Below are 25,900 nucleotides of genomic sequence, written 5' to 3'. Positions count from 1 at the left end.
AAGGAAAAAAAAAAGGCCTAGTTCCCTGATAATCTGGAATTGTTTTTATGACTTCTGGCCTACTTAATGGTGGTCAGATACATGCTCAGCCCAGCAGCATAGCCTTGTCAAAGATAGGAGGTGTTGTTCAGCAAATGGAAGAATCATTACGGCAGGCTCCATTAGAGATTAGCTGGACAAAGCTCCTGGTAGATAAGAATAGCAAGACAAATAGCCATGGGTGACAGCATGCTCCAACACCTGGTGGAATTCAGCGCTTTGTCAGCTTTTTCTGGAGGCTTGCCCAAAAGTGTGTCAGGGCTGCAATAATACTCTTACTCTGAGCTGCAGGGGACTTAATTAATCTATTGCTGCCAGATTTTGGGGGACTTAAGCTAATGAGATCAGTTCTGAGTAAGGGGAGGGTTGATGTACTAGTAGAAGCACTTTCAGCTCCCCAGTTGTCCTTCTTCTAAAGACCAATCCTGTAACTTGAGTTTTGTGAATTTCATCACTTTCTTGTCCTAAAGGGAGTGATATGGGGAGATTGACTGCTTCCCCTTCTGTTTCCACAGATTGTGATGTGATAAGTGTAGCCAAGCTCATCTCTACCTAGGAGACATTCTCCCCTGAGGAGCAATCCCCTTTTGCTGGACATGCTTACAGAACCGCATAGCCATGGACCTCAAGGAGAAGTGTCAGGTGGGTTTCCTGATAAGTGTCATGCCCAGTTTAAATGTTGAATCCTTTTAATTGTGTTTCATTATTTTGGGTCAAGACTCACTATTTGGTGTTATTATGTGATGGTATAATCCATGGTTAGTATCAAAGTTGAGAGTTCTGTCACCTTCACATTCCTAGGGATGTACGTGCTTGTATGAGTAGGTAAGTCCTTTGCAGGCTGGGACTGAGGCATCACGGTGGAACAACATAAGTGAAGTATATGCTGTCAGATATGCTGTTTCCTTCTTGAGGTTTTAAGGTAGGGCTTCCGTCCCCTGGACGCTTAGCTTGGCTTTATTTGAGAGGCTGAATTCACTGAGAAGATTTTTTAAATAAACTAAGGTAATGAAATCATCTGAGTCCAGTTTTTCTGATTATAAGTGTATGTATTTCTTGGGCAATTGCATGTCTGTCTAGGGAGTGCTGCAGGATAGTATTTCTAGATCTGGTTTAGAAAGTGCCAGATAAGTCTAGATATTGTATGGAGGGGCAATCTGTCTCTTACTATCTCGCCATGCTTTGAGCTTCAAAGGAAAAAGAAGAAAGAGAGATCTTCATGAATATCCGCTGTAGAAGCTAAAAAGACATATCTGCTGTGGCTGACAGGAGACTGTAAACTTGGCACATGTTACTACTTCCCAAAAGTAAAATTATTTTGATCACTTTAGTGAGTAGTCTGCTGGTCACCTATGTTTTAGGAGCCAGCTGAGTATTAAATTTATTTCTCACTCAAAAAAGTGAACTGGTCCTTACTCTGGATCCCAATCAGAAATGGGACAGGTAGTTTGAGACCAGTGGAGAACATTATACACACCAAGCTCTCAGCTGGCTCTGGTCAGAGAACATTCTTGGCTTTACTTTTTGGTGTCTCTCTCTCTTTACCTCACTGTAAGCTTCATCTGCCAGATCATGTTTGCTGTCTCTGTTATTCTGCATGCCTCCCTTTCTTCCTGTTTTGTTTACAGTGCTTCTAGCATCTAGAAGAGGTTTTGTTCTTAGTGCAAAGTACCTAGACTCGGATCTGCTCTAAAAGATTACTACAGCAGTGTAAGTGACTTAAAAAGTACTCAGTTTTTCACATCAACTCTTGCACTTGCCTACTAGATTTCTTATTTGTTGGGTTTTCTGTTCTGTAGTGTGCTGGACCAGGAAGGCCTGGGCTTACTCATGCCTGAACTTCTTGGTGCTGGTATGCTGGGAGGATGTGTTTGAACTATGTTGTTTTATATCAAATTGCTGTATTACTATGGAGGTAACATTCCAAAGAGGATAATTATCTATTTATTCTCTTGTTAATGACATCATGGGCCGGTATTGATCATTTTAAGAGATTATGCAATTACCATTCTGTACAGGGGTGTATTCTGTGTAGCATCTGAGAGCACCGACACTGGCATTTCTCCAGCCATGGCAGAGCACAGCGGGGACACTTTCACTGTAGGTTGCTATCTTTGGTTCATCTCTCTCTTTCTCATATGATATTCTTCATTGTACAACACAGGAAGAGCGTATCAAATCGCTGGACAGGCAGCAGCGTGGACAGTATTGTAATAGACCTTTAAAAGGCCTATTAGAAAAGTGTCCTGCACAAGGAGATTACAGGGGGAATCATGGTGTTCTGAAGTCCTAGTCTCCTCTCCTGACATTGAAGTTTTTTCTCCCTCCTTTCTGAATGGGGGTTAAAATTGAAGGCAACAGATCATCATGCTCTTTTCAATAGGAATAATAATAAAAAAAATATATACAGCTGCATTTTGCAACTTACTTTGTTTGGATTCTGAGCAAAGACCATGGTTTTATTCTTGTTAATAGTATATTATTTGGTGTTAAGGAGTTTTCTCCTATTTTTTTTTCAATACTGCAGATCCTTGTTTCATGCCCTTTAAGGTGGAATCCATCTTCTTTTCCAAAGTGGAGCACTTGGACACGTATATGCTGATAAGAGAACAAATTAACCTGCTATGTAACCTCAGTAGTAAATTTGATATGCTAGGTTTATTTTAAAATGCTAAAAATAAAATGAACCCAAGTGAAAACATCAGTCCCAAATCTAGCTGAAAGCAATCTCTTTGCTCTAATATATGTGTGTGATGAAGAGTTAGCACTCCTGGAACAGAGGACGTGCTCAGAGCATCACTGCAGCACAGACATCTGTCACTCAGAAGATGAGAGACTTGTCCTCTGGCTCCAGTCAGCTAATACAGTTCCGTTGTCAGAAATGGCTGAGGATCAGAGTTTGTCAGGTGTAATGTAGGATGCCTTCCAATTTTTTCCAGAAGCCAGACACTGCAGAGAAAGGCAGAGAGTATTTTAGGAGCAGTGCTTAAATTAAATGTGCTGATATTTTGTTCTTTCCCCTTTCTCCTGACTTTTTAATTTTCTGTGTATTTCTGAAGTGAATTTAATACTTGCGAAAGGTGTCATAATCTCTGCTCCCAGACCCACTCAGCATATACCAAGACAGACAGCAGCACTGATTGCCACAGGACAGTGTGAGCCTCATGAGTTTGAGTTAACTTTAGATGTAGGCTGTATTTGCAGCAACACAACTATTAAAAATTATTGACATCATCCATTCCACAGTTACCAATAACAACTGAGCTGTATTATCCCAGTGTAATTGCTGCAGCCTGGATACAGCACCGTGCCTCCTGGCCAGAGCCCGGAAATGTATTCAGGGAGCCTATGCTGTACTCCACATTGCTCCAGCTACAGGACTGTTGGTCCTGAGCTATCTTGTTCCAGGATGCCTAACAAGAGCTGCAGTCTTATGTTTGGACTGAAAAGTAGCCCAAGTCCTTTGCCTCTTTTCATCTTGCCAATAACTGTATCTCTGTTTTTATTCCCTGCTGTTCTCTAAAACCTCAGCTCTTCTTCCAAGGGCTTTTTCACAAACTGATCCTTTTTCCACAGGCATCTCTCATCTATGCTGCAGTTTTTGTATGGTTCTTGGCTGGGCCAGTTCTTTACCCCTTTCTATATGGAATGAAAGTGGTTGGTTTAGTGATTGCTCTGCAGAACTGGGAAGCCCCAGTCAGAATTAGGACAGCACTGAAGTAGAACCTATATAAAAACCCGCTTATAAAGGTGCTTCCCTCCAACAATGAGAAGGAAGCATTCCTGTAAAAGATGAGAATGAGAGAGAAGGCTCATTCCTTCACCTCCAAAGGCCTTTTTATCCCATTACCTGTTGTTCTACCCAGCCCTTCTTGGTCTATGCTAATCCTTTGCCTTCTCTGTGCCACTGCCCAGGTGCCAGTAAATGGGGAGCCCCAGGCATGGTGCATGGCTATGAAGAATTTACATGCACCTTTTGGTTTAGATTCTGTGGCTCAGGATGTATGAATATTGGATGCTGAGAGGGGCTTTTGCTGCTTTCTCTATCAACAAGAGAAAAGGGAGGAAACACTTCAGACTGGACCTGTAACCATCTCAACTTGTTTAAATAGCAAATGCTTATATTTTTAAATTGAGCTTGAATCCAAAGCTTTGGAGTTGTCTGGAAGACTACCCTAGATTTATGTAGGGGAGTTAGTATTCCTGGTTATCTCTGTCTCAATCTAGTCTTTTTCCTTGCCTGTTCAGGTGTTCCTTCCCCTGTAGTATATTTTATAGCACTTTGTCCTGTCTAATTTGCCATCTGCTTTTCCACAGACCCCTGTCTGTCAGCATCAACCATTACTGTGCATGCATATGCATCTCTACAGGCAGGGAACCCAGGGATTCTGGCTGTGTCGGCTCCATCTGATGAATGAACCATTCTTACAGACATCTGGTGCTATCCTGGGCAAACTTTCTTCTCTCTCTGCCTTTTCCCCCCCCCCCCTTTCTTTCCCCCACCCCCATCCACCGCCTCCTTGCTGGATCTGCAGCGTGACTGGAAACAGGCTGAATTAATCAGCAGACTGGTGCTTCACTCTGCTGCTTCTGTCTCATTCTCTGCAGCGCTGGGCTCTGCACAGTCTTTCTCTCTCTCCCTCTTTGCTCTCTCATTTTTGGAGGGCAGCAGCAGTGCAAGTTGCTGGGGAATTGGTGCAGGGATTTAGCCCAGATGATCTTCAAGCAGGCCGATCTCTGGATCCCCCACCAAGGCAAATGCCGCAGAGTAAGTTTCTTTCCCCTAACATTTAAATTCAAAATGGCTTTCCCTGTCTCCCTCCCCAACCTGCATCCTGCCTGATGTGATGGTGCATGAAGAGCTTTGAGGTTTTGGGGAAAGAGCTTATGACTGGACATGAAGCAGTGAATGATGATTTTAGCTAGGGAATGGCTTGGTGTTGGAGGTGATGGGGAAAGAAGCTCTGGTTTAAACTGTACATTTAACCCTAGAACCAACAGGAGGGCCAAACATTATTTTAGCTGCTGACTCCTGCTTTGCTGCTTCTTTGCCTCATGATTTAAATTTGTTTGTTTCTTCTATGGGCTTTGATCTGTAGCTGTTGAACCCTTTGAAACATGTCTCGCAGTGCACCTCCTAGGCTGTATCATAGTTTTAGTCCCCAAAGTCTTCAGCTAAAGAAGTGGGGATGGGAAGGAAGCTAATGGGGGGATGAAAGATGTACTGAAGTTCTGTGGATTTCTGAGCGTTGCTGGCCTTTGGGAGGGGATTAGCATCCTCTGGAGTAAGCTCTGCATTGGCATAAAGCAGTATGCTGTGTGTTGAAGCCAGAATAAATACAGACCCCTAACTGCTCTCTGAACTTGGAGGAATAATGTAACTGGATAAATTACAGTAATTAAACCTTGATAATTGTGTAGTACGGGTGAGCTTCAGAGCAGTGCATAAACACTGTCTCATCCTGCCAGCAGCCTGGTGGGGCAGGTAACTATGGTTGGGGATTTGCTGCTGCAAACAGGACCAGACAGACTGAGGAATGTACAATTCAAAACTGGGCTGTTACCTGGGGAGCAGTCACCTCTTTCTCTGCCGTTGAGCTGCTGCTAGCTGAGGGAGAAGCAAAATGCTGGGCTTTGCATTACCCATGTAGAAAGGTTGATCGTGCCTGTTGGCACCTTACTCTATGCTTTATGGAGGGCATAAAATGTGAATGTCATTGTCTGGATTAAAACGGACCCTGCTCACACCAAAACGCAGTGGTGATTCACATGGCTGAGTCGTGTTGCTTTGGCCAGATCTCTCAGAGATCTGTGCTCCTGCAGCTGTGTCTCTTTGCAGCGTAAGTCTGCAGGCCCTGTTAGCAATGAGCTGCGGGGAGCCTCAAAGCCAGTGTCCGCACTGTAGCCGCTGCCAGCACCCAGTTACCAAACTGTGGGGGCTCTTTTGTCCAGGGGCAGGGGGAGATCTGGTCTGCCTTTCATACTGTTGCTGCAGATGGAGGAAGGAGACAGTTGTTGACTATTGCTCCGTCCATTAATATGGGCAGTGCTGTGCTGAAGACTTTGCTTGTTTCATTTGATCTGAGATCACCAACAGTTAAGCTGTGGCTGCCAAGCTCATGTCAGGCGGCATTTAAACCAAGTTTAATAGCTGTGTTCATTGTGCCTTTTGATACCTTTCCCGGCACGTCTAGTTTTAAAGGCAGTGGTCCCCACAGAGCCATAATCTGCTTGACGGAGCTGGCTGCATCATGCAGGTATCAACATGTATTTCTCTTTCCGTGCTGTCCAGTAGTGTTCAGGTGGGTTGGTGAATATTACAGTCTTCACAGTGACTATGGTTGGTAGGGAGTTGGTAGTCCCATTATAGAAATGAGAAACTAAGGTGCAGAGGAACATCAGATTTTCACACTGTAATGCAGAAATCTGTGGCAGAAGAAAGAACAGAATCCAGCTGTCCTGACAGTTTGTCCAGAGTCTTAATCAAAAGATCATCCTGTGGAATAGGAATGTGTCAGGGTGGAGGCTTCATGTAGCCTGGGTCACTAGAGAAGCACTCTTGCTAGGAGTCAGGGATCAGACGTCTTTTGAAAAGGAACCAGGTGAGCACTAAGAAAGACTATAATCGGGACCAAGGATGTAAGTAGCAAGGGGAAACTTTTGCCCAGAGTGGCCTATACATTTGTCTTTGCTGGCTACATCTGTATCATTTTGTAGCATGGATATGCCATTTCAGACAGCCTGAGCACTAGCTCAGCAACTGCAGTTGGACAGAGCTGTAGTATCCTGACATATTATCGATATGCCTTAGAACAAGAATAAATCCCTCTCTAGCACTACCCTGCTGTAAGAAATGTTGCCCCAAGAAATTGCACACAGTTGTTTGTATGGTGTCTGCCATCCTCTCTGATGATACCCCAAAAACCCCACTATGTGTCATGTCGTGCCTTATCCTAAGCAAGAATCTGACTTACAATACTAAATGCAAGTACATTTGGTGGAGGTACTCCTTCTCATGTGTTTTTGAAACTGTGAATAATGCTTACATTTCAGGAGGTGTAATCCCTGAAGTAGATTAATAGCCTGCAAAACGTCATTGTTAAATTAAAAGCTACCTTCTTTTTCTGCTAAGGAATGCAAAATAGCTCTCAGAAAAAGGAAGAACATTCTGCTGTCCAGTTTCCCGCCTCCAAATGTTTAAATCTGAAAAACAATTGAGTAGCAGTGTTAAAAAGGGGGCCTAGTGTGTGCAGCCTGGAAAGAGGGAAACAGTCTGACAGCTGCTTCGGAGGGGTTTTCCATACCACTCTGAATCAGAGGGCTGGATCTGCAGTCTCTGAAAATTGAAGCTTCTAGCAAATCTTCTATTTTCTATTCCCTTATTTGTTTAAACAATCTTTGTAAAGGCAGTTACATTCAAGTGTTCAGCAGTCTTGGTGAGAAGCCCTTATTCTGCAAAGGACTGAATCCACAGAGGATGGAGGATGATTCAACCCACTTTGATCTGTAAAGCAAAGAATATATTTGTGCTCCAGTATTATTTTAAAAAACGTTTGGCACATATGATACAACACCACATATTATATCAACATTTACTGGCACAACAAATAAATATGCTGCTGTGGATGTGTAATGGCTGTATGAAAATATAAGAGGACTTAATTACACTAATATTTTGTGTCCATTTCTCACATTCTGACCTCTGCTTGTTTGTTCCCCTTGAAGGAAGGAGCAAGACCTCTGTCCCTCAGATAGCAGAGTGTGAGAATAAGTGATAAAATTTTAAGATATTCTTGAATGGTTCTGTGTGTAAAAGAACAAGATGGGAATTTTGGAGGAGAGATCAGGAACCAGTGGTGATTTTTGTGTGAGGATGAAGGTGGGCTGCGGGAAGCAGACGTAAGTAGGTGGTGATGCTCGGGAACAACTTCACATTGTGGGAGGAAAAATCAGAAGATAACCATTCTTTTCCTATCTATCAGTCTGAAGAAGCTCCTGCAGCTCATGAGAAAGGCAAAGGAAACCTTTTTGCTGTGAGCCAGGCAAGGTTACAGATTTCAGCAAGCTCCTGGATCATGGGTGTTGCCAACTAATTTCCCCCTGTCAAACTATGGAGGGCCAACTGAGAGGAGATGGCAAAAAAAAGTCTACAGATTCTGTGGCTCCCCATCTCCTAGCTCTGAGCTGCTTGTCTCCTTCCTGAAGAGCCAAACCAGTTCCTAAACCTGGCCATTCGCTAGATCTAGCTCAGGTGCCCTTTCCCTAATGTTTGCAGGCAAGCTAAGCAGTAATTTAACACATAGGATATTTACTGAATTTGGAGAAATTCACTCATCTTTTCATCTTCCTGTCCAGTCCACACTTCAGCACATTTATCCCCTCTAGAAAATAAAATCACATGCACAAAAAAAATCTCCTGCACCATGTGTTTTTCCTTAACAACCATCCTGTAGGTTAGAACTCCAGAGCTGCAGTATCATCTGCAAGGCAGAGGGTTGCAATCATCCTGTGTTTACCTGGCTTCAGTCACGCCTCTCAGACTAAAGCTGTGATAGCCAGGGCAGGGGTCAGCACCAGGGGAGCTGTAAATGTACTTAGAGGCTCGTGTGCTCTCCAGCCTCTTCGGGCAAAGGAGGAAGCAACTGCTCATTTTCTCGCAGGACTTTTTCACTTTAGACAGGGGCAAAAGGAAAGTATAGCCTTTTAAAATACCTCCTGATACCCATCAGGGGTTTGCTTTCACTGTAACCTGGAATTTACTGTCTGTTTTGGGGAGGTTTTTTTGTTCTTCAGAGGAAACCCTATGCTAAGGCAGCTGGGTGGGAAGGTGTCTCAACTGTTTCTGTTTTGACCTGAAAATGAGCAGATTACTCTTTGAGTGCAGCTGTCCAAAGCAAAGATGTGAATGCTGAGTTTTTTACTAATGAGCTGACACCTCCTCTGAACGGCTTCTTAACCCTGGGGTGCTCACCTCCTGTTTTGTGGCAGGAAGAGCACTTGCAGCTGATGAAAGGCTGGGAAGATCCCTCTGGGAGAGCTTAAGAGCACCTAGGTTTGCCATATACAAAGGTTTACTTTAGGGCATTTGAAAAATGCCTCATTAGCAGTTGATGACTTAGCAGGGCAGCTCTTGTTGCAGAAACCTAGAGCTGCCCCTTGCCAGGAGCTCAGGGTGGCTCTTCTTGCCTGTGCCTTTGATTCCTTTGGTTCCAAGCACTTTCTCTTGATGATCACTGGCAGTAGGTTATCTGAGTCACCACAGGCAGCCTCTCACTCATATTGTTACAGTGTTTACTAGGCTGGCTCTGCCTGCTTTGCCGAATACTCCATGTTTTAAGTGTCAGGATGGGTGTTTAACAATCCCTGCCCATCCTGACATTCTTCTTCCCCAGCCCTGCCACACTCTGCACTTGTCCTTTCTCACCTGCTGCAGCCACCTTCCTTTGTGGCTGCCCTTACCTTGACTGATACTACGGCAAAATGGTAACTCCTGTGTAAAGACTGGAGCAGGTGTGCAAGTATTTCAGGAACCTTTTTGATTACCTCTGCATTTGTTGCCTTTTTCTGTTCACTGCCTGCTGTGATGTGGCGGTTTCTCTTTCCAGGCAGTGTATGACTGTACTAGATGTTGGCATTAAGTGCAGCTTTCCTCTCATTTCTTATGTAGCTCTTGAAGTATCCATTGGAACCAGCTCGGCATCTCAGCAGACTTTGCTTTTCAGTTAAAGTCCCTCTTATTATTGCTGCCTTTCATTCTGTGTCTTTTATTTATCTGTCTGCTTTCTCTGTGTTGGAGAGGATGAGTGGGTGCTTTGCTATGCTTCAGCCAGCAGTCAACGGAGAGAGAGAAACCTTATTGTCACTTGCTCCACGTTGCTTTCAGGCACTCCTGTTTGCAGCACTCCTGTGGTGCAGCAGCAGGTCTGTTGCCAGCTACGCTGCCTGCCATCTTCTCCTCTGGGAGTCTCTGAGAGACTCCTATGTTTAGTCCTGTGCTGATGTTACCTGGGCTGCTTCCAAGAACAACACAGAACTGCTTCCTCTATTCCTAAAACTGACACAGAGAATGAAAACTACAGCAGGATTATTTTTAGTTCTGTAAAAGTGCAGCTAAAGCAGCATTGCTGGACTGCCTGGCCAGAATTTGCTATTTCAAATTGTCCCTGATAGGTGGGGAGTGTGTGTGCGGTAGATGGTAGTTTAAAGGCATCTATCTGCTATTCCTTGATGCTTTACATTACAGTTTTGGATTGGACCATCAATGCAAATGAGTCTGAAGTCTGAGATTAGTTTCCGGTAAATGTTCATCACAAAACCACTCGGTTAAGGAACAGGAAGAAAAGTGCCGATCAGAGCTGAGCTGCACTTGCAGAGCTGGGTGCATGCATGCAGCTCCTGAAGAGCAGAGCTGCTGCAGTTTGAGACCAGGGTGGATTTGGCAGGGCTGGGAAGAGCTGGTGATTGCAATAGCAGGAAGAGCTGCAGCTCCTGCCCGAGCTGTATTTGCTGGGCTGTGTGTTGCACTGGTGGGGACCAGAGGGGGAAGCTTCCTGCCTTCTTTGTGTTCAGCAGTTCTGTACTCTGTAAACAGTATGATACACCTGAACATTTCTAACGTGCAGGATATCCTATGTGCTTTACACCCTCAAGGTGTTTGTATTAAAACATGAAATGCAAATGAGAACTTCTGTTAAGCAGTTCCCTGATACCTGCTGTAGCCCTTTCATGGGACACCTGCCAGCTTTTCCTTGTTGATTCACTTTCAGTGATCTGGTACCCACAGTACCTCGCAGCAGTCTCTGTGATTTGAAAGAAAGGAAAGTGCTTGTGTTCTTGCCCCAGAAATGCAAGCATTGACTCCACTTTCTTGTTATCAGCATCTCACAGCAGTGTTTTCCAGATGGCACACTCTTGGGTTGTATCCTTCCAGGCTGCTACCTATTTGCTGCCCAGTGAGGAAGCATTGCTCTTGACTCTGTGTCCTTTCTTCAAGTCCAAATGCCTCCCTTGTATGTCCGTACAGTTCAGCACTTAAGTCTCTAGTGCTTTCCCTTGTAAAAGGAGGAGTTGATGCTGGAGTCATGTCTCCTCCTGAACTGATCCATGGCCTAACACTTAAATCTAGGGGCTTCTGCATCAAAGTAGTCACAGAGGCAGGATTCATAACGAAAAATTCGTAACGGTTGTGTTATTCCACAAGCAGTTGTGGAAATTGGACCACTAGTTTAGAATTGCAGATATTCTACTACTTGGTTGTTATTACTGTTAGCAAAATCCATCCTGTATCATTAAAATTCTGCCATAATTGTCTGTGTTCTGTTGTCTCTACAAGCTGATACCAGTTCAAGCCTGTGTAAACCTCCGAGCTGAGCAGCCTCCCTTTGTACTGTCCTCAGCCTTTGCTGATTAGAATCTTGTTTCGCAGAAATGACTTGGTATTGTGCTTTGATAAAGTATTTATCTGGCACAGTCAGGACTGGTTTGTTTACCTGATATCATCTAGGTGCTCTAATTCCAGCCAGCAGTCTAAAGTTCACAGAAGGGAAGATGATTTCAGGAAAATGGAGAATCAGACACGTGATGATGAGTGCAGGGCATTCACGGTAGGGTGCTCAGTCAGCCACCCAGAAAAAGCCTAAAAAGAAAATAGGAAAGCACTAAACAGGTTTTTTTCCTGGCACCTCAGGATGAGATGACCTCAAGTTTGGGCCTTACCACAAAGAAAGCCCTCACAATCCTGAGAGACCAGTTGTCAGCACTGCTGGAGGGGCATCAGAAGGAACGGAAAAAAGTGACTTCATGGAAGGTGAGGCACCAAACAGCACAAGGTTGGGCACACGGTCTCCCCTTCTCAAAGTAAAGCTGAAGATTAAACAAAAGTTGGCTGAATTCTGTCCCAGACTGCTGCTGCAAAGTGTCTGGGTGCAGAACTGCTAAAGTCCTTGGGAACAAAGCAAGGAAACTGCGTAAGGGTATGCTTCTCTCAGCACTTCTTTGCTGGATGCTGGAGCTCTGCAGGAGCTTGGCTTCACCTGTGAAGGATCTAAGGGCTTCAAGAACCACTAATGGCAGTGTGCCTATGGGGTCCATATCAGGTGGAGAGAAAGAGCTCTGAAGCTCGTCTGCCCTTGTCCACCATGTTTGTCTGGCCTGTGTGTCGAATACAAAGTGCTAGTGTTTATGCACAGTACTTAAAAGTGTTCCTCGCTTGGTTAGTGACAATGGAGCAGCCTGGCACAGAAGCCTTTTCATTCTTCCAGGCAAGAGTAAAGCAGAGAGCGTTCACCCAGACTTGCTAGCTGAGCAACTGCTAGTGCTGTAGCATTCGCGTAACTGATCTGGATGCTCTGTCCTGTTCAGGGGTTTTACAAAGTTGTGTTCACCCTGAGTGTCAACTGCTGCCTTCACCCTTTCTCACTCTGCTTTTTCAAACGTCTGGCTCTGTATTTCATGAATGCTGACTGTCTGCTGCTCTCCTTTTGTAGGAGGTGTGGAGGAGCAGTTTTCTGTACCATGGTAACCGTTGCTCCTGTTTCCACTGGCCTGGTGCATCTCTGATGCTTCTGGCAGTGCTGTTGCTGCTGTGCTGCTATGGGAGCCAGCCACAGGGGAGGTAAGTAAAATATCCTATGCTGGTTAACTGAAGCAAGGTGGTAGTTTTATATCGTCTTTGATGCTTTGTGTGGCTGACATAACAGTGTTTCTAGACATCTAGACATTAGCATAGTCACACTGGTAATTCTGTCCCTATCATTTCCTTTCACAAAAATTCAGCCAATGTAATTCTACTTCTAATAGACCTGTCGAGTGTCCTATGGAGAAACTGAGATTTTTTTTCCTACAGCATTTCTAGATCTTGAAAAATCCTAAGGCATTATCATAGTTAGGAAGGATTTTGAAACTGGAGAAGTTAGTGGCTTATAGAAGTTACTGTGCTGTCACATGCGCCATAGCATGCCTTGACTGGGTCCTTGAAGACTTCTCTGGTGGCATTATTCTAAACAAGTGTGATCATAGCTCCCCTGCTTTTCTTTTTTAGCCATAAATCTGTAGGGTGTAGGAATAAACATCTGAGCATGTATAAATTTATCTCTGTGGGTGGCTGGCAGTGTATTCTGCTCATTTACTCAAACCTCATCTGCTTTCTGCCTTCTTCTGTTTTGCTGTGCAAAGCCAAGGTGCTGAGATAGTTAATGCACTGGCACTCTTCCTCCTTCTCCTCTTGGATCTCTTCATGATCGGGCGTCAAGAGAGGCTGAAGTGCAGAGAGGTGGAGAGGAGACTTCAGACAATCATTGATAAGATAAATGGTGAGGTCTCATTCATCTATTTCTCATTTCCATTTGTGTTTTCCTCCCATTGGATTTTTCTCCAAGCCTGATCACATACGTTACTAATTGAACTTACTAGCCTTCCCCTATGTTACACAGAAACAGGCTGTGAGAACTGTGTCCTACTCATGCCTGTCCTGTAAAATAGTTATTTTGAGCTGTCATGTGGCCATGTGCTTCCAATCTGTGTGTTATCAGGTAGGCGTCTGTTATGTCTGTGCTTTGGAGTAATTTGAATCCTCAGTATCTTACAAAAATATCTGCCTTGCAGCAGATGATGAGAGAAGAATACGTGGGGTTGTACCACAACACAGAACAGAAGGAAATAAATTGCTGTGTGTGAGCATCGTCTCAATGGGGGCTTTTGAACCTGAGGAGGCAGTTCATTTCAGTGTGGCAGTTTTAAGGAGAGCCTTTAGTTTTTCCATTGTGCAAATATGTGTTTAAGGTTATAAAGTTATTATGTTTAGTTGTTAATAGTGGGTGGAGAGAGAGGGGAAAAGCCATCAAGCAGAAAGAGAGAGATGATAAAAGATCATGGGAATGGACTGAGTTTAGCACTGGCAATAGCCACTACAGGAGGTAAATCAATGTATGATTGGCCCCTCCAGAATTGTTATCACTTAATTCTTTCATGCTTTGTGCTTTCAGATACACTTGGCAAAGAGGTGAAATGGCCAGACTCCATGTACCCTGACCTTCATATGCCTTATGCCCCATCCTGGTCCCTTCATTGGGCCTACAGGGATGGTCATCTTGTCAACCTGCCTGTGAGCCTGTTAGTAGAAGGAGATGTCATTGCTTTGAGGCCAGGCCAGGAGTCATTTGCTTCTCTGAGAGGGATTAAGGTAACTTGCTTGTCTTATTTCTCTAGCCTGTAACAATATATTTCCCAGGATTTTCTTGCTAATACTCTAATTCCCAGTGTACAGATTATTGGAGTGTTTGATTTCTTCTGACCTTGAAAATAGCTTGAAATTCCAGTTCAGTCAAGGGCAGTACTTTGTCAGACAGACTGCATCTTCTCTATGAACTCCCAAACCCAATGGACAGAAGACACTAATGTGATCCCAAAGCACCATATTTCCATCTCTTCCAGGTCAAGGGGAAATTGTAACGTGCTGCTAAATATAAGTGGAGTGAATCTGTCCAGTAGGATGATATGACATACAAACCCCTACTTTATCCTGGTTTTTATGTGGAGAAATAGTTTGTCTGCTTTGACCTTCTCCTTACTAGTGATTTACAATAAAAGAAGATAATATAAAATATCTGGGGTAGAAGTAAATTAACAAATCAATTACAAGATCTAGGCAAAGATTTTGCTGCTTGAAGAAGATTGGAAAAAGTTTAAAGCTTGAAATTTACCTTTGTTGGTTTTTATTGTAACTTTCACTCCAAATGCCAATTTTCATGAAATAACCAGATGTGCTTGAACACAAACACTTATTTTTGCATCAAGTTTGAAGCAGTAGTTTAGCTCATGAATTTTTGAGACATGAGAGAGGGAACTGTGACAAACATGTATTGTGTCACTTGTAGTGGGAGGGGTCGTGCTGGATTAAACCTCCAGTCCCTTGCAGCAGGATTCCACCGAGGCCCCAACTGTGCAGCCTTGGGGCTCTCTGACTTCTTTTCTAGGATGATGAGCACATAGTTCTGGAGCCAGGAGATCTGTTTCCACCTTTCTCACCTCCACCCTCGCCACGGGGAGAAGTGAAGAAGGGACCTCAGAACCCTCAGCTGTATCGTCTCTTCCGTGTCTTGAAGACCCCAATAATTGATAATGTCAGGTGGGTTCAATACAGTCCACAATGCCTGCACAGCTTGTCTATGTCCTTGTTGCTGCCTTGTGTCAGCAAAAAATAAGACTTACCAGTCCAGGACAGGAATTTTCAAATATGCTGTGCTGTGTCTTCTCTATTACCTGGGAATGCTATAAGTCTCTTGCTGTCTGTCTTCTATTGTCCTCCTTAACTGGTAAGTTAGGCTAATATATAAAACCACATAAATGCTAAGTATTACTATTGAGCTCATTGCTTTTCAACTAAATTTGAGCAATGCAGGGAGGTCACAGATTTCATGCATTTGATGTAACCAGTCATATAACACCCTTTGGTCAATTGGAGATAGAGATATCTGAATGTCCTTGTTGCAATTTCAGTACACATTGGGGCAATGGAGCCTTCCTGTTAAGTTGGTGAGGAGACCTGGGGCATTTGCTCAACAGCACTGCAAATTTACCAGGGCAAGTGCAATGCTGCTATTATAGAACTTGGCTTCTCTTTTGAAGGTCACCCCTCATAGCATAGGGTGAACACTGTTCCAGTCAGGTCTACCAGGAGGTTTATATCTGAAGAAAGTGCAGGGTTAGGGTCTTGGTTGCTGAAATCTCAAGCTGTTTTCCATTTTTTAGGTGGTGTCTGGAAATGGCTTTGTCACGTCCTGTGACAGCCCTGGATAACGAGAGATTCACTGTACAGTCAGTGATGCTGAAATATGCTGTCCCTATTGTACTGGTAGGTCTCATTTCAAGCCTTTGTTGTTGAATATAGCCATGTTTTGTCAATAAACGTGAAGAATTTGCAGCCATCAACAGGAAATTGTGGCCAGGCCCTAACTCATGCAGCTGACTCTGTGTCTACCTTGGGTAGTTCAGAGAAGCAAAGATGCTGAGCCATCTAGCCATGAGAGTGGAGGGAGGAACTGCAGCAGCAGACCAAGTATATCTTCCAGACTTTCCCAGGGCTGAGAATATTACAAGGCAGTGAAAACTCTTTCCCTACAAGTACTAGTAGTTAGCTGACAGTGTCAACTCTCTTTGAATTGCAGGCTGGCTTCCTGATCACCAATGCTGTGCGCTTCATTTTCAAAGCTCCTGGAATTACTTCTTGGCAGTACACTCTTCTTCAGCTACAGGTAAAGGAGAGCTTTGAGCTCTGCTACACCTCCTCCCCAGAGCACCACTGAGACCGATTCCCTCCCTCAGCAGCTTGCTTCATCCTATTACAGCATCCTATGCAGGCCCTTGTGCACGCTGGATCCAGGAGCTCTCAGTGGAGCAAGACAACAGCTCTACCCTTGCCATTCCTCCCAGACTGCCCTTTACATTGTTTGCTCTCTCTCACTTGCCATGTGTGTGTATATATATAGAGAGAGATACATGGTATCCTTTGCCTTTAAACTTGTAAGAGTTTGTGCCAAATTCAGCAGGAAAACCAGCTGCGAGTTGGTGTGATTTATTCACGTTCTCCTTCATTACAAACCCCTAAGGGGGTATGTGTCTCCCCTCCTGTGCTTCTCCTTGTGTTGCACTGCTTCCAGTGCAAGCAGTCTCCTTCCTTCCTGCCATTGCCTTTTACCCATCCTTTCACTGTGGTGGACAAGATGTCATGTGAGAGGTCTGACTTCTTGTTGTCTCTGTGCTTGCTGGTGATTGCAATTTTTTTTCAGGTGAATGGTGTCCTACCCATCCTTCCATTGCTCTTTCCTGTCCTGTGGATTCTTGCTACAGCCTTTGGAGAAGCCAGAGTCTTGGCCCAGATGAGCAAGGCCTCATCCACCTCACTGGTAGGTATCTCTCCACTGCAGAGAAAAGGGCAGGAGATGAGAAGGGCTCTGTGAAGTGAGCACAATGAATTCAGCAGATGTGTCCACATAATTGTAAAAGCTTTGGATCTTTGATTGTCCCAGCTACGCCCTCTCCCAGGGGCACAGTGTGGCTTCTTTTTGAACAGTTTTAATTTTTTCAGCCTGTCTACAGATATCCTGTGGTGATAGGAAGCTCCAGTGATTCCATAAAACTCTTCAAGGCATGTGCTTTCTATCAGCTAAATGTAATCTGTCAGAGTGGTCAACGTGGAGATAAATGCCCTGTGGTGGCTATAACTAGGGAATGTTTAGCCACTGAGAAGGAATGGGGTACATGAGATCCTCTGTAATCCCCTGTTTTAATGTGTGGGCTGAACAGCCCTTTCCTGAGGCTCTGGGGCTTTGCTTGCAGGCACGGCCTTGGCAATAGGTCAGGGAGTAAGAGGAATTTCTGGTGGTTGTGCTGGTTTGGGGAGTGGAGTTTGGTAGTTTGATGGGTGTGTGATCCTGAACTAGATGCGCTGATGGGTGTCTTTTGTTCTGTCCTGGTGGCAGTGTTGGTGAGATGCACTGTGCTATGTTTGTCTTCTATGCTGACTTCTGTTATGCCTGTACTTGGACAGAGTTTCTCTCTCCTTCCTTGGCCTCTGTGGCCCTGGGTCTGTGTTCTCTGTTCTTTTCCCTATAGGTTGTACATAACTAAGCTGCTTGTGTCCTGGGAGGGAGGACACATGCTACCTCCCTCAGTGGCGTTTGCACCTTTATGATCTCTTTTGAGTGTTTTTTTCACTTTACTTTTCCCACCCATTCTCAGCACTGCTTGGTTTCTGTCTTTGGAACCTTCCTCTTTCCCTTTACACCTTGCTATTTGGCTGGGAAAAGCCAGAGCTTCTTGGCTTCCCTGCTTCATCATTCTCAACATACCCATTTGCCCTGTCACTCATACTTGCACCTTCCTTGTGTTCTTTCCCATCTTCTCCTTTTTCTTGTCCAGGCAACTCACTCTGTCCAGCCAGCTCTTTCTGTGACATCTCAGACATGGTCCTCCATACTTGCTGCTGCAGAACAAGCGTTGTGATGTGCCTTGGTCATTCTCCCCCTTGACTAGGGCAATCTTCTCTTGGCCTCTCTATTTCACTCCTTCCTTCCCTCTACCCTGTTAAAAGTGTAGCAGGTAAGACCCTTTTCCTCTCCAATCACTTGGCCTGTGTGACACTCTTCTCCACCTTCTGCCCCCTCCAATCGTGTTCAAGCTGTTTGATTCCCAGTTTTTCAAGGCCATAGGTGAGCCTTGTGACTGGTTAGTCAGACATACTGCAGGACACAAACCAGTGCCCCGCCCCCCCCGCCAAACCCCTGCATCAAGCTGCATTAGTACAGTTAGACTACATCAGCTTTCCTTTTAGAAAGGAATTTGATGTTGGTTTGAAAACATTTTTACTGCCTTTGAAAGGTCATTTCAGTAATTATTTACCTTCACTGTTAAAAATGGGCATTCTATGTCAGTGGGATTTTTTGTAGTATCTGATTTCCAGCCCTTGGAACATTTACATCTTCTGTCTCCTAGATTTAAGAGCACACCAATGAAATTTCTGGTCTGTTGTAGCTACTCACATTCCCTTTTATCGTCTCTCTGGTTAATTAAACAGTTTAAGCACCTTGAGTCACTGTAAGTATATTTTCCAACCCAGTAATCTTTCTCTTGGCTTTCCTCTTAGCTTTCTCCAGTGCTTCAGGATCACTATAGAATTATGAATCTCTAAAACCCACAAAATATTCCAGTAACATTTGTGTTTGTGCTAAATTTCAGAATAATTTGGACTTTCTACTCTATGTTCCCTTGTTAGTGCAACAAAGGATCATTTTAGATCTTTTAGCTACTGCTCTAAATAGCCAGGCTTTGTTCAGCTGATAATCTACAGAGTTACTGCTTTCTAAGACAGAGTCCTCATCCTGTAAGTCCAACCTTCATTTTTGCTCCTAGGTATGCAACCTTACTTTTGTGCCTGTTGGTATGCATGTTTTTGCTTATTTACCAAGCAATCCATATTGTTCTGTAACAGTGGTCTGTTATCTTCATTATTGGACCCTGCTTCAAACTTTGTATAGTTTACAGTCTCTATCAGTAATGTGTTTTTTAGTTTTCTTTCAGGCTATTAACAAAACACCCAGATTTGTCCTTGCTTAAGCTAGTAACACATCCTATTGTAAATAATTTCTCAGTTTCTGTTACATTTGGAGATAGTCTATTTCTAATAGATTTAATATGGGCCCTATTTCTCTGGTATTACTCTAGTATTTGTTAGAAAACCAGTAAACCTTTTTGTATCAAGTCAAAGTACCAAGTGGTCTAAGTCAAAAGCATTACTTTTATCAGTCAAATTTGTAATTTTTTCAAAAAAGGTGTCACAATAGTTTGATGAGATTGATTACTCATATACTTGTGTTTGGCACTGGTTGTATTATTCCATTTCTTTACTTTTAATTGAGTCTCATATTAGCTGCTCTCTTATTCTGCCTGAAATCAAAGTCTGCCTGGGGTCCTATGGTAACTTGGTTTGTTCTCCTTACCCTTTTTAGGCATTGGCACCACATTAGCTTTCTTCCATTGCATTGGGACTTAGTCCATGCTTCAAGCTTTGTGCAAAATCAGCAGTAACAGTCAGAAAGTTGTCCAGACTTGCTAATTTAAACATATTTACTTTCAGAAGCTAGTGTTAGAATGGAAAATATTTCATAGTTATCATATGGTATGATTATATCACTGAATAAGGAATAGCAATATTTATTTAACACATCTGCCTTGCCTGCAATATCATTTGCAATTTCACTGTCTTAAACAAGCAGTGGACTGATTTTAATTACCTACTGGTATACTTTTTATTATTTTTATGTTAATTTTTACTTCTATTTTCACTTCCACTCAAAACTGGGCTTTTTAATTTTTACTATGGGATTGTTGCTGTTTAAAATTTTAATAAAATATTGTTAAACAGTTCCTCATTATCCTTTATAGTTCTCACTTTAAATTACTTCTGACAAATTTGTCTTCACTTTTTTCAGCTTTGTTAAACTGATCCTTTTTAAAGTGCCAGATATATGCATTATTATTTGGGATGTCATTTTACTTGCATACAAATGGAATTGCTGTATTCACTTACGCTTATGAATATACTTAAACTGTTTTTCAAAATCACATCTACTGTGGAATTCCTTTGTGCTGGATGCACAAATTTTGAGTTAGTAAATTTCTCGGTGTAATTCCAAGAGCCCCATGGTAGTGCTCTGCTATAATTTCTTTTCATTTCCTATCCACATCCCATTCATATCACCTCATTCCTCTGCGTCCATTGTGTTCCAGGCACCTGCTTTTACAACCACTCTTCTAGCTCCCTTCTTTTAACTGACCCATATAGCTTAAAAACAGATCAGTCAATCCTGGTTCTTTCTGTCTAAAAATAACCATCCAGAAAGAGCCTCCTCTGGGTCTAATCGCTATTATTTTCTCTAGACATTTAGGTAATGACTGTGTGTTCTTCTGTGATGTACAGCACCAAGCACTTTGACTGTGCTTCACAAGCAAATAAAGACATAGTCCATTAAAGAGTTAACTGCTTTGATGAATTATTGGTCTGCCTTGGTATAGTGATTCCCACAGAGCAGGAGTCCCGCTTTCTTCTCTCTGAAGGCACAGTATTTAGGGAAGGATGTTCCTCATGGCACATTTCTGAACACGATTATAGTAACTGGTCTCTTCTCTTGCTGCAGCTTGCTAAGTTTTCAGAGGACACTCTCAGCAGCTACACAGAGATGGTATCTTCTCAGGTACTATTATTATACATTGTTTTCTTCCATCTTCACTGTAGAACTTCATGATACTCTTTCCCTTCCTCTCTGATCTCCTGCTTGTTCCTAGACCCTTTTTACTTGTGTCAGTTGTCCATTGTCACCCATTTGCTGCTTTAATTTGCTATGCATGCAGGTTGCACGTCTTTCCCCCACACCTTTCCATGTAAATCCTGCTCTGCTGACCAGAGATTGAGGTGACCTTGATACTGAGTAAGGTTGTGCTTCTCTGAATATTGCAAATGGTTTGAAATCAACTTTTTCTGTCCTGAAGAAAGTACCTCTTTCAAGTTCCCTTGTTCCAGGAGTAAAATAAAATTTTTATGGTGTGTGTCAGAAAGAAGGGAAGTATTTTGCTTGTACGAGAAAAACCTCCTTCTTCAAGCCAAAACTACAGAACAGAGGGGATAGCAGTCAGCACCAAGACCAAATGTAAAGAGGGGACCATGGGAAGTTCAGGCTTTTAAAAAGTCTGATCCTGTTTCATAGGCTCCTTAACAAGCTTAAGCACATTACTAGTGCTTCCAAAGCTGGGGCAAATAAACATTCAGAAGACCTTTTTCTGGGGGCGAACTGCATCTGGCCACTCTATAAATTGCATCATCCAGATTAAATGGGTGGGTAGAGGAAAGACACTTTTCTGTCTAATCTGGCATTAAGATTCCCCTTTCCATAAGGAGGCAGATGAACTCTAGGAGTGATTAAAAATCCCTAGATATTATAAGAATCAATTCGTATTTCCATGCTCCCAGCCACACAGAGGAATGCACATGGATGGACACACACACATGCTTCCTTTGCTGAATATTTTGTTGCCTTTCTGTGCCAGTTCATCATTTAGCTGAAATGTTTTTCAGGTGTGGGAGTGATTTGACCTGACCGTCCTCACTGAAAAGATCTACTTCTTTCCTTTTGTACCTATGTAACATTTTTGCTTATGAGAAACTGGTTTAAATAGGAGCTTTTTTCTTCCTGGTGATAGCTCATGATTGTTTTGCATTTGAGTTTATGGCTGTACTAACCCTTAGGATCTAAGAAACTTGATTTAAGGAGCTTTGGGGGAAGCTCTGCAGTGACAGCATTCTGGAATGACAGCTAAAAAGCAGTAAAATAACACTGTAATGCAAACCTGGTTTTGCTGGCTTTAGGAGTGCACAGACAAAAACATACAGGTCTGGTGCTTGGATTGATTGCTGCCATCCAGACTCACTCTGAAACGTTTTCATGTGCAAGGTGAAGGATGCCAACTTTACATTTTAATTGTGCAAAATATCCCCTTCTTTCAGTTCATTACCATGTTGATTACAATTCATTTGTAATGATGGAGTAGTTAGGGCACCTTGGCTTTATTTCCAACATTGGCACTGCCTCAGTAAGTAACCTTGGGCAAATCACCTCACCATTTACCTGATTCGCAGCACAGTGATCATAAGTTTAAGGTCTCAAACTCTATAATCTAAGGGGATGAGAGTTACTTTAGGAAAAAAATACTAAGAGGTAACAACTGATTCACCCCAAATGAAATAACTTCAGAAACCCTTCCTGTGTTTTTGGGTAGTCAAAGGTAGTTTCAATGAATTCTCATTTCAACAATCAGACTGTCTGTTAGCATCCTCTGGAAGGGGGAAGAAATGCCTTTCCACTGAGAAAATCAGCACTGTATCAGTTAACAGGTTCCCACGGAGACCGCTGTTTATCTTAAAGTGTATCACTGTGTTGAACCTGAAAGCAGGTAATGTCATACTCCCCTTTTTTCATTCTGTCCCCTCATCTTTCACTGAATGAGTCTTTAATGGGCTGATGTCCTCTGCTTCCCTCGGCAGGAAATGATACGCTGTATCTGGAGCCACTTCCTCTGTGTTTTAAAAGGCAAATCCCCAACTCTGAGCTTCACTTCCAGCTTGCTGCACAGTCTGGGATCTGTCACTGTGAGTACTGCTGTGTTGTCAGAAGGAGGAGCCCTGTGTGGATGCTTCATTTGCATTATGTGGTCCTTCCCTGAGCATAGACTGTTGCCAATCAGTTCACTGTGCTGGAATTAGAAACCCTTCAGGCACCTGTCTTTGTAGAAGAGTTTATAACTCTTTTGTCTTGTCCAAGCAGGACATTTACAAACTAAAACAATGGTTAGATGTACTCTGTGGCATCTAACAGGATGTCTGTATTTTCCAGTTCTGGTTCTGGTCCCATAACCCTCTTGACTCCTGTTCAAGAGCCAGCTGGTTTGGGTCCTGATAAGGTACTAGCTGGTGAAACAGGTTGAGTAGTTGCTTCCTTCCCATGGTCTTCATGCCTAGTTTTGCAATATCCTGAGATAAAAATGGTGTTAAACAACCCAGCAATCCTGCTAGAGCAAGGAATTCTCCAATTTCTTGGAGGGTTATCAGATGCAGTTTCTTAAGACAGAAGGTTAGCAAAGGAGAGACTTGTCTATCCTCCCATGTGTTTATTAAACTTGTGATATTTACAACTACGCATGAACACTGAGACATGTTTTCACTGAGATTTTGCTTTCTTGGGGGTGTTGTGGGATGTTCTAGGTGCTCTGCTGTGTAGACAAGCAGGGGATTCTTTCCTGGCCAAACCCCAGCCCAGAGACTGTTCTGTTCTTCAGTGGGAAGGTGGAACCACCTCATGATAGCCATGAAGATCTAACTGACGAGCTCTCTACACGGTCCTTCTGCCACCCTGAGATGGAAGATGAGGTGAGTGATATGTAATCCATAATGTAGTATGTTGGCTCTAATCATAGTTTGACTCACATGCACAACATGGTATTATAGAGGGGGGCCCTTTGCCTGTAGAGAAGTCCTGTGCCATAATTCTTTGCTTAAAAGATGAAGAAGCAGCGAGGATGAAATCCTCTTCTACAGGAATCCTAAAGCAGCAGGTGAGTCAGTAGTGGCTCGTGTTCAACCACTGAATCACCACTGTTCATTTTGTTGGTCTCTTGCAGCCCCATGAAAGAGATGCTTTGCTCTCTGGCCCCCTGGCAGACACAATCCACATGACCAATGAGCAAGAGAGAAGCAACTGGTCTAGTGACCCTCCAAAGGCTCCCGATGCCCATGCCCACCGAAAGCCAAACAGCAGAAGCAAGCATCCCTCTGGGTCCAATGTGAGTTTTAGCAAGGACACAGAGGGTGGAGAGGAGGAACATACTCAGGTAAGGCATAGTGAAGGGGCACACAAGTAGTCTTTTGTGGAGCTATAATACAGACTTAAACTCATTGAGTCTTCCCTTTGGGGAATTTAATTGGGAATTCCCTGCGGGATTCTAGGCTCAAGCTATATTCATTCTAACCAACTAGAATTTTCCTGTCTGTTGAACCAGGTTGTTGGTGACAGTGAGGTGTTGGCTTGTGAGGCTGAAGACTTTGTGTGTGACTACCACCTTGAGATGCTTAGCCTGTCCCAAGACCAGCAGAACCCCTCCTGCATCCAGTTTGATGACTCCAACTGGCATATGCACTTGAATTCTCTCAAGCCTCTGGGCCTGAATGTGCTGCTCAATCTCTGCAATGCAAGTGTGACAGAGCGTCTGTGCCGCTTCTCTGACCACCTCTGCAACATTGCCCTCCAGGAAACTCACAATGCTGTGCTGCCTGTCCATGTGCCCTGGGGCCTCTGTGAACTTGCCAGGCTAATAGGTAAGAAGAAATTGGATGAGCAGACACAGAGAAATCAGGGCTGTCAATAGACACTTAATCCTTAGAGAGCACAAGAAAAATATTTCCCCAGTCCTGGTTGCTGAGAAAGTGACATTACAGAGCTGACTGTTATTGTTTGGTTGCCAAAACAGTCTATTAAAGAGATTACTTTTGGCAAGTTCTGACATTGTAGACACTATCAAAGGAACAAATGTCATCAAGGATATTTCCAGCCAGCCCTGTCTTGGCTTGGTATTCTTCTGGTTTGAGTCTGCCAGTCTCATCAGGAGACAAAGAATACCTGCTAATGGACAGATAACTGCCCTGTCTTTATGGTAATGCTTTACCAGGAGTTTGGGTATAAATTATGTGAGGTACCTCAGTTCATTTTATAGATGGGAAAACCAAGGCCTAGGGGAGATAAGAGGTTAGAGGTAACACTAGGATTAAAATCTGGAAGCTCTTGAATTCACTTCTGTGCCTGATCTTCAGTGTCACAGTTGCTGTCTTCAGTGAACCAGAAGCGTGAAAGCTGTAATTACTAATAACATCTAGTCTTTCTGAATGTTTTTCATTATAGATCTTGAGCCATCTTGGTGTAGATGCACAGTTCACCTACTTATTGCTGGGGAGATGTCAGAATGAGTGCAGGCACAGAAACAGGAGAGAGGACCTTTCTTTTGCTTTGGTTAGAGTCTAATTTTTCTCCTCCTTGTGTTCATGTTTCAGGTTTCACACCAGGTGCTAAAGATCTTTTCAAGCAGGAAAACTATTTGGCCTTGTACCGCTTGCCAAGTGATGAGATGGTTAAAGAAACAATCCTGGGGAAGCTTTCATCAATCACCAAGAGGAGACCACCCCTGAGCCACATGATTAACCTTTTCGTGAAGGATACCACTACCAGTAAGTACGCCCCTTTCTTTGGCCGTCCACTTGGTATGGGAAGACCTTTTCTGCAGAGCCTAGAAAATGTGAGACTGGGACAATCTGGAGTCCCTATGGGGTGATAGCCTTGCTCTGCGTATGACCAGTACAGAGAAGCTCAACAAACCTTAGTGATGAGTGCTATGGCATACTGAGGGGAGGAATTCTTCCCAGCTCTGGCTCACTCCAGGATCATAGACAATTTTTTAAAATTGTCTTAGATAGCACATAGTAAACCTGTTTGCTGGGACCAAATGGCAGTGCAAAGCAAGGTGGGAGTTCTAGTGGGTTTTCAATAGACTTCATTATGGTACTGAAACTGATAGTGCACAGGGTTGATTATTACTCGGGGTTTTAGCTAGTGATGTTAATCCTTCTGATAACCCAAATTATAAATCATTATCTTCATGAGTTTTCTAGTGTACTATATTGCATACGCTATTTCTATATTGCATACTAATAAGAAATCACAGAAATCCCCTGCAAACTCATGGTGACCATGAATACAACACCTGAAGC

At 43.4% G+C, this 25,900-nt stretch overlaps 1 protein-coding gene across 6 annotated transcripts in view; it reads left to right on the top strand.

The window, feature by feature from the left end:
• TMEM94 (transmembrane protein 94) overlaps window positions 1-25,900 on the top strand; it is a 51,520-nt gene that overhangs the window by 7,827 nt on the left and 17,793 nt on the right. For 3 of the 6 annotated variants that reach the window (XM_049813517.1, XM_049813516.1, XM_049813519.1), the window contains 15 exons: window positions 555-681; window positions 11,726-11,845; window positions 12,525-12,652; window positions 13,213-13,349; window positions 14,022-14,218; window positions 15,012-15,163; window positions 15,787-15,889; window positions 16,203-16,289; window positions 16,824-16,940; window positions 20,730-20,786; window positions 22,631-22,735; window positions 23,348-23,512; window positions 23,764-23,973; window positions 24,142-24,457; window positions 25,187-25,360. In XM_049813517.1, coding sequence (XP_049669474.1) covers window positions 658-681; window positions 11,726-11,845; window positions 12,525-12,652; window positions 13,213-13,349; window positions 14,022-14,218; window positions 15,012-15,163; window positions 15,787-15,889; window positions 16,203-16,289; window positions 16,824-16,940; window positions 20,730-20,786; window positions 22,631-22,735; window positions 23,348-23,512; window positions 23,764-23,973; window positions 24,142-24,457; window positions 25,187-25,360 — 2,092 coding nt within the window. In that variant the 5' untranslated portion in view covers window positions 555-657. Of the gene's footprint in view, window positions 1-554; window positions 682-1,703; window positions 1,750-4,699; window positions 4,808-11,725; window positions 11,846-12,524; window positions 12,653-13,212; window positions 13,350-14,021; window positions 14,219-15,011; window positions 15,164-15,786; window positions 15,890-16,202; window positions 16,290-16,823; window positions 16,941-20,729; window positions 20,787-22,630; window positions 22,736-23,347; window positions 23,513-23,763; window positions 23,974-24,141; window positions 24,458-25,186; window positions 25,361-25,900 lie in introns of those variants that run through there. The other 3 variants (XM_049813521.1, XM_049813515.1, XM_049813520.1) reach the window with 3 other exon arrangements.

Source organism: Accipiter gentilis, chromosome 10 (assembly GCF_929443795.1).
Source record: "Accipiter gentilis chromosome 10, bAccGen1.1, whole genome shotgun sequence".
In the NCBI taxonomy this organism is placed as follows: domain Eukaryota; kingdom Metazoa; phylum Chordata; class Aves; order Accipitriformes; family Accipitridae; genus Astur; species Astur gentilis.
Note: the sequence above shows the minus strand (reverse complement) of the source record. Positions and strands in the feature narration are given on the sequence as shown.